Source organism: Cyprinodon variegatus, unplaced genomic scaffold (assembly GCF_000732505.1).
Source record: "Cyprinodon variegatus isolate N-32 unplaced genomic scaffold, C_variegatus-1.0 Scaffold275, whole genome shotgun sequence".
NCBI classification, from domain to species: Eukaryota; Metazoa; Chordata; class Actinopteri; order Cyprinodontiformes; family Cyprinodontidae; genus Cyprinodon; species Cyprinodon variegatus.
Window position 1 is genome coordinate 591217 of NW_015150728.1, and position 8456 is coordinate 599672.

Sequence of the window (8456 nt, forward strand, 5' to 3'; positions counted from 1 at the left end):
CCTATGTTTAGCGACTTTTCAGACCCCTCTAGCGCTGTTATTTCAAAGTAACCCCGCCTTCTGCTCTCCTCTATCTTATCTGCTGTCTTGATTCATGCAGCTATTATTTCATCCAAATGAAAAATGGAGAACAGATAAGCAGATCATGACTTGTCTACAGTGAAAAGAAGGACTGGGTTATTTACTTTTGACTTTGCCTTTTAGGAAACATAGGAAGGAGCAATCAGCTAAGTGAGCTTAGTGATGGGAAAAAAATCTTTCATTCCTTCAATCCAAACAATATTTGGATTCAACACTGCATGCGGAGGTGCACTGGTGTGTGAACATAGCCTTTCAACACCACTCATGTGCTTCTAATAAAGGTGTATCCGAATTGTTTCAGGCAATCTTTCCAGATTCAGAAATAGCCAAATCTTTCACCTGTGGAAAATAAATCTGGCACACTTATGGCTGCAATGCTAAGAAAATCTAATACTCCAACTGAGACTCATGCATTATTTGTCTTTTCTAAAAAAGAAATATATCCTTTGTACCATATGTACCATGTTTGGTAGCGTTTTCCATACATAGTCATTTTTGTAGCATGTGTTTTAGTATCTGTTTTCAAATATTTCGAGCCAAGTTCCATTTCACTTTCAGTGCTATGACTTAACATCTTCTCAAGGCCCTTTAGAATACATAGATATTTTTAGAGTCTCTCTCTATCATCATGGTTACTTGTTTATGGCATTGTAATAATTTCAAAGAGCATTAAAAAGCATTTAATTAGAGTTACTAATTTCTGTATAAACCCTGATTATGTTGGCCTTCAAAATCAGAAGTATCTTGAAATTCTGTTATAATGTAGAAGATGTAAAGCAAAACACATCTAGACAATTTGAAATAAAAATGACAGATAAATATAAACATATTTAGTGAGATTGCTATTTCATTTCCTCTTTTTTGGAAAATTGTTGAAAAACGGGCCAGGCTAGAGATTAAAACATTTTTTTTTTTAGTTTGAGAATAAATATTGTAATGTTACGAGAATGAAGTCATCATACCACAACCCGTTTCAGAAAGAAAGCTTGGAGCTCCGACCAGCATGTGACGGCCGACCAGCTCCACCAATCAGCAACCTGAGTCCACTTTGACATTCTGCCCAATTAACCCCACACTGCTCCCCGGGCGTCGCACAAAGGCAGCCCACTGCTCCCCAAAGGGATGGGTTAAATGCAGAGATAAATTTCTCCAATGTGAGATCAATAAAGTTCAGAATTTGATGCTGGTGCTAAAAGATTTCCTTAGTTGTCAAACCAGAGCCAAAGTATACACTGGAAAAACGATCTTGAAATAAGTAAACATTTCTTAAATTAAGCGTATTTGCCATTAATTTCAGTAGGTAAATGAGATAGTTTGCCAATGGAATGAGTATTTTTACTCTTAAAATAATATATTTAGATCATATGCACTTTAAATAATACAATGCAATTATGTTTTTTTTTTATTTTAGTGTAAATTGTCCTGTTCCATTTGCAAAATGTCTCTTTTGCTTCCTCAATCCAAGAACAAATGCACTTATTTTAAGAAAAAATGACTTATCTAGATTTTGATTTTTTCCAGTGTAACTTCACATGATGCTCCACATTCCTCATTTTGGGGAAGACGGTGCTTCTTGTAAGAGTTGTCATAAAATACAACTTTATTATCATAATATTTGGACTTTATTCTCCTAATGATTCAATTTTCTCGTAATTTTATGACTTTATTCTCGTAGTATTACGACTTTATTCTCATAATTTTATAACTTTATTCTCATAATGTTATGATTTTATTCTCATAATTTTATTATTCTATTCCCGTAGTGTGATTGATTTAACTGTAATTTTTTTTATAAATCATCCTGTCCTTAAACCTGGAACGACGTTCCAGTATCTGGAAAGCCTCACAAACTCACTAACCTGTCTCTACTCACGCCCCTGTTCTAAATATGGTGGATCATCTTATTTCTGAGGAAAAAAGATTAGTCTAGAGTTGACTGGCTGCTGCATTTGATAGCGGGGAATTTCCTAGACCTCCACAGGATAAATGCTCAGTGCTTCTCAGTAAGAGCCTGGCAGGATAGACACAGTACAATTCCTACAAAGTGGCCCTTGTCAGCTTTGATTTATGAGTTTCATTTCAGGGAAAATTAATTTAGCCTCATCAGACTGCAGCCTGTTCTGATGCTACCGTCCATAGTAGCACTTCTGGGGAACATCTATCATTCTGACTTGCCCACAGCCAAAGCCAGCACACAAAGCAGCAGCTCCCTACTAAAAAACCTTTTTACTGGAAAAGTTGCACACGTTATATTAAAGCATTCTACTGTTTAAGCTAATTTGACAACATTAGAACTGATTTCCTTTCCTTCTGAGATATTGTTGTCTCCTTACATACTGAGGTGGAAAAGTGATAAATTAGTTTAGCCTGTTAAAATGGCATCCTTTGTGTCTAAATCGATTATAAGCAGCGTTTCATTCTATTTTATCAGTGCAGAGGTCAGCGTTAATCTATTGTTTCCTCACATCTAAGGAAATATTCTGCTTGTAATTCAGCAGTAAGTTAGTTTAGATGAACCAGTATACGTAGCAGTCAGAAAATCAGTCCCAGTAATTCAGGAAGCTAGTTTTCAGCAGTAAAAACCTTGAGCTGTAATTTTTCGAGGAAAACACTCAAATATTCTGATCATCCCGTCTGCAGAGGCTCAGAGGAAAACTGAGAATTTAATTTCAGCGTAAAGGAAAATTATTCTTGTTTCGTAAATGGATGATTACTGCATCTGAAAGGAGGTCATCTGATCTGCCCATCTGGACTCCTTGGTCCTGTTTAGTTTTCACTTTGGGTTTTCAGTTACGCTTGAATTTATGTTATTCTGTCTTGTTTTTAGGATTTATATCATTTTTAAATTTTTTTGTTTTGTTCCTCCATTTTAGTTTTTTCAGTTATCTCTTTTGTGTTTTTGGTATTTATTTATTTATCGTCTAGTTTGTTATATTTGTTGTTTCTGTAATCTATAGATTATGTTCCTCCATGGCAAATTAGTTTTCTACTTTACCAAGTCTGTTTCCCATAGTTTACTTTTCCCTTGGTCATTGTTTTATTTTTCCTTTTGTCATATTGGTTCCCAGCTCTATTGTTTTTCCCAGTTACTCTCCGTTGCCCCCTTGTGTCACTTTCCTTCCCTTTAGTTTTCTTCTAGGTCTTTCTCTGCGCACCTGTTTGCACATCCTATCATTGAAATGGATGAAACGGATGAACCCCTTTGGAGTGGGAGTCGTTTTGCTCCTTTTATTAGCCTGCAATGGCCAACAATTCCCTTTACGATCCACTTTCAGAGACATAGACAGCTATAGGGCAATGGAGGCTAACCAAAAAACCCAAACGACCCCCTATACCAAAGGGGTGGACCCATTCGTCCGTTTCAATTTGCATGTTTTCTAAGCAAAAGCTACTGTAACTCTACTGCAACTCAACACTATTTCTGACATTCAAATTGAAAAGGTTTCCTGGATGGGAAGTGAAACGTCTTTAAACCTGGAAGTAAAGTCCATGGATTGTTTTTTTTGTGTGACTTTTTTGAAACAAACCTTGTTTGTATGTCTTAAATGTGCGTAGCAATCTTGGTAGACCACAAACAAAGGGCAAAACCTATTGTATGTGCAAAAAAAAAAATTGTATATGCAATTTAGTGCCTCTTATTTGAAGGGTTTGATCAGGCTCTAAGTCTATTACAGAGAGCAAGAAGATGTTGTGGCTTTAATATTTACTAGTTCCCACAGATCCCAAACATCACTGTCTGTCATACCACAGGGAGACTGTGAGGACCATGCCACTCTGCTCTGCAGCCTTCTGCTGGGCTTTGGGCTGGATGCATATGTCTGTGTGGGTACCAAGGCCAAGAGTGGTCCACATGCCTGGGTCCTGACACGCGGTACTGATGGAAGCATCACTTTCTGGGAGAGCCTGACAGCACACAGGTTGGACTGAAATTGAATCTCTTTATAAATGTAACAGTTGCACCTTTTTGATCTGCTCACCCTTTGTCCAAAATTAAAACACGTTCAGGAAATCTTTTATTGTTCTTAATATAAAGCTGATATAAATATGAATCCATGCATGGATGGATGGCTGGATATATTTTATTAAGATTCCTTGAAACAGCCATCATAGAGCTGACATAAGCAGACACAAGCCGTTTACTCTCGTAGCCTCATCTGTGCTTCTTTAACACAGGTCTAAATGCATTATTGCCACCTTTACTCTCTAAGGCTGGCTCTTTTATAACTGCACTATAAGTGAGCCGCATACAGTGAGGCAGCAAATTAGATGTTGGAAATTGGCCTGTTTTCCAGTGTAGTCCTGTTTCTCTGACTGTGACTGGCTGGATGTGCTCTCTTCATCCTCTGACATGGGAGTTGGCTCAGAGCTCGTCTGCCTGGCTGTGTTTCCTTGACGGGGCCGCATGTGGAGCTGATCTATAGTTGCCTTTTGTATTTCTGCTTCTTTCTTTATGACTGCTTCTGTCTCCTTGAACCCCAGTCGGCCTCAGCAGATGGCCGCTCACACTGAGCCTGGTTCTGTTGGAGGTTTCTTCCTGTTCAAAGGGAGTTTTTCCTCTCCACTGTAGCTACAAGCATGCTTAGTGTGAGGGATTGCCTCTGAGTCAATAAGTCGATGCAATCAGTTGGTTTTCCTTAGATAGAAAATTTTGAATCAATTTCACTGTGTGATCTGGTGAACTGTAAAGTGCCTTGAGATGACGTGTGTCATGGATTGGTGCTAAAGAAATAAACTGAATTGAATTATCAAAGTTCAGTTTTCCTTCATCAAACATTATCCATATTTCTGAGCTACTGAACAAGAAATTAGCAGGGAAATTTGTAACCAAGTGGTGGTAAATTTAAATCCTTTTTTTTTTTTTTTTTAATGATTTGACTTCTGTATTTGTAATCAGATATCTGCACCGACCAATTGATCCAGACGCTCCCCCTCTGGCCCCCCAACCCAAATCCTCGGCCCCTTATCGTACCGTGGGCTGCGTCTTCAACCACCAGACCTTCCTGGCTAACTGCCAGCCTTCTGATGCTGTGGAGCTTTGTGTCTTTGACTTCCAGGTAGGATCATTGGCTGCTCAAACCTGGTGGATACGGCAGCTACATTTATGTCCACCACAATCTGTAACAGTCCATGAACTTACAGCTTGTTTCAAGCTAAAATAAGATTGGGTCTGTGAGGATATTTTCAAAGTGCTTTTCCTTTAGAATCCGTCACGCTGGAAGGCGATGAGTGAAGAAGCTCTGAAGTCTGTCTGTGCTCCAGGATCCACCACATCTTTACCTCCTCTGCCTCCTCTCTGCGCTCCGTCTCTGGATCCTGCTGTGGCCAGCAACCATCTGGAGTTGGAGATGCGCTTCCTGGTGTCAGAGCATAGGAAGGTAAAACTCAGTAGCGGACAGAGTGTGGTTTAGCAGTAGATTTACCAGTTTACCACAGGGCCTGAAATTCATGGCAGGGTAGTGGGAATAGCGCAATATATGCTCCAACCCCACAAGTCCAGTTTTTATAATGCGGGAAAGTCCCTCTTTAAAAAGATCACAGCAATGTGAAATAAACTGAATTGAATGTCTTTTCTGTCTAAATCTGCTACACTTCCTGCCCAGTTTGTAATAAATTAATGGAAAAATAAATAAAAAAGAGAGAATGCAGGCTGTAGAGCTGTATGGCTCAGGAAACTGGATGTAATCCCTCTAAGTATCATATGACCAATTAATGGTTGAATAACTTTCAGTTTTTTTGGTTCATGGTCTCCAGGATCTTGATCTGACCACAGTGTGGGACGACCACCTCTCCTACCTGCTGTCCTCGGCACTGTCGGCTTATGAAATGGAGCGCTGCACCGGCGTCTCCTGTGGCAACGAAGAGTTCCAGGACGCAGTAAGGAGGGCCGTGCCGGATGGACACACCTTCAAAGGGTTCCCCATTCACTTCCTGCACCGCAACGCTCGCAGAGCCTTCGCCACCTGCCTCAGGTCAGATCTTGCTCTATAACAGCCTGGTCTTCTGCTCTAATCAGCTATTTCTTAGTGTTACTCCTCAAAGCAAATGTCAAAGTGTTTTGTTAAGTTCAGCGGGCTGCACAGTGGGGCAGTTTGTAGCAGTGTTGCCTTGCAGCATGTTATCCCCATGCTTATGTAGATTCTTTCCAGGTACTCTGACTTCCTCCCACAGTGTTACCCCAACATTCCACATCCTCCGTGACTCTGCTCCACTCCAGACCACCTGTCTAAGGAACTCAAAGTCAGAGAAAAAGATGGAAGCAGGGATTAAAGTATTCTGGCCCCAGGCTGGATTTCCAACTCGTAGCGGTTGCCTGTGGGTAAAAAAAAAATCACTAGAAAATAAATTGACGGTAAATACATTTTTTTAAAAAGACGATCGAAATCCCTCTTGCGTTTGTCAGCCAATGGTAGCAAAGGAGCACTCTGAAACTAACAGCATTAGCCAATCAGAAGAAGGGGCGGTTCTTAGGAAAGCGATTAGCTCCTCCTCTCGTTTCTTGCTCAAGTCACCAGATAGATTGTGGTTCAGTGCTGAAGTTCTACACGGAAAGTCACCTTGTGTCGTTTACGGATCCATTCAACGGAGAGACGTGTAAAAGTCAAAAAATAAATAAATGAAACTTTGTTTGGAGAGAAAGACAGAAGGATGGAGAGAATGGAATTGCATGGAGTGGGCCTAATGGAGTTCATGAACTCTGGGGAAGATGTCACCACCATAGATAAAGGTCTCTGATATAAATGGCGCTGGGCATTGCTGGAGCAGACAGGGCGAGATGGCGAGCCATTTAGCAGCTGGTGCAGGAAGTTAGGTGAACTAGGCGCTTGCTTCTGCATGCTGTGCTCCAGGAACGCTTAACAGGAACACTGGATATAGATGCACTTTTCGCATCTTCTGGTCGTTTTTGGTATTGGATTTTTGAAAGTCAAATTTAGTCATCAATCATTCATGCAATCTCTGATCCCATGCCCCCACATCCCTCAATATGGCATGAAAAAGGCTCGCGTTGTTTTTCTCTAATCTCTGTGGAAGGCTTCAGGTTGCAACACCTTTGATGACGTCTGGTAGCAGAACCCAACCTTCTCGCAGAAACCCAAAGTTAACCCAGCCTGACATTAACTGCTGTACTGTAACAGTAATATGACCTTCCATAAAGTCCAGGGGAAACTGAACCAAACTCTGGTGTTTGTGTATATATATTTGACTGTATAGATTCAATGAAGGCTAGAAGATTGTTTACACATGTTCACACAATTCTGTTGTTAGAACTATTGAAGTTTTTCTAATAATTCATTCTAAGCTCAAAATTAAAGTGGTGTCCATGTCTGCAGGTGAGCGCAGACTCCTGACAGTTGTTTTAATAAACTGCTCTCCTATCTTACAGGTCTCCATTCTGTGAAGAGATAGTGTGTTGCCGTGGTGACCATGTGAGGCTTGCCGTTCGTGTCCGGGTTTTTGTGTATCCTGAGAATGCCTGCGCAGTGTGGATGATGTTTGCCTGTAAATACCGCTCTGTGCTCTGACCACCTGATGTCCTACGCTGCACAAAGACCCCTGCAGGACACACGGCTCCACAAGAACACTGATCTGACCTCGGTGAACTTGAGGAAAGATTATTTTATAAATCACTAGAATATTTATGTTTGAAGACATTTTTTTTATTTTTGCAAATAAACTGAAATTTTAACAACTGCACACTTTTTTATGGATATTATTGGAGCACATTGGTCTTGCTTTTATGCTTCAAGTTGCAGTGGTATATATATATATATTTATATATTTTATTTTTGATAACTTCAGCTGATAAGTTTTCGCATTCCAGCTTAGGATACACACAAAGCAATGTTTTTAATTCCTAACTAGAAAAGCACTGAGAACGCCAACCTCAACCAAGCTGAACATTCTTTCCCAAATTGTGGCTCACATCTATAGCTGATCTGCATCATTACTAAATTAAATTAATAGTTCCTTGCCTTGAGGTGCACCGTGGGTAAAAATGTCCATAAAATCTGTTCATAAGTTTTTTATGATCCTAAAAAAAACCACAGATGTTTCCTCTGTTTTTTTTGTTTTGTTTTTGTCTTCAGTGAAATACCTCCAAACTTTTTGAGTCCCATGCTGAGGCTGTGGTAGTGATGGGCTCAGCACCACCGATGCATCGTTGCATGCATGTTGCCCACAGAGCAAAAAACAGTATTGGTGCGTGTGCCGTTTCAAGAAAGTCATGTGACCGATACAGGAGTTGTTTCTAACTGACTGACTCACTAAACTGTGTTTAAAAATGTTTCTGTCATCATGATGCATCTGCTAAAAAAATGTCTCATCTTTTGCGGTTTATAATTAAAATTATCAAGAATTTTGGAGCAGCCTAAAAGGAA

The 8456-nt window shown here is 40.0% G+C and overlaps 1 protein-coding gene across 2 annotated transcripts in view; it reads left to right on the plus strand.

Moving 5' to 3' along the window:
* The window catches only part of cep76 (centrosomal protein 76kDa), a 20229-nt gene extending 11840 nt beyond the window's left edge, over positions 1 to 8389 (plus strand). The window contains exons 9-13 of one of the 2 annotated variants that reach the window (XM_015383063.1): positions 3832 to 3998; positions 4976 to 5135; positions 5283 to 5456; positions 5833 to 6050; positions 7463 to 8387. In XM_015383063.1, coding sequence (XP_015238549.1) covers positions 3832 to 3998; positions 4976 to 5135; positions 5283 to 5456; positions 5833 to 6050; positions 7463 to 7601 — 858 coding nt within the window. In that variant the 3' untranslated portion in view covers positions 7602 to 8387. Of the gene's footprint in view, positions 1 to 3831; positions 3999 to 4975; positions 5136 to 5282; positions 5457 to 5832; positions 6051 to 7462 lie in introns of both variants that reach the window. The other variant, XM_015383064.1, reaches the window with a different exon arrangement.
* The last annotated feature ends 67 nt before the right edge of the window (positions 8390 to 8456 follow it).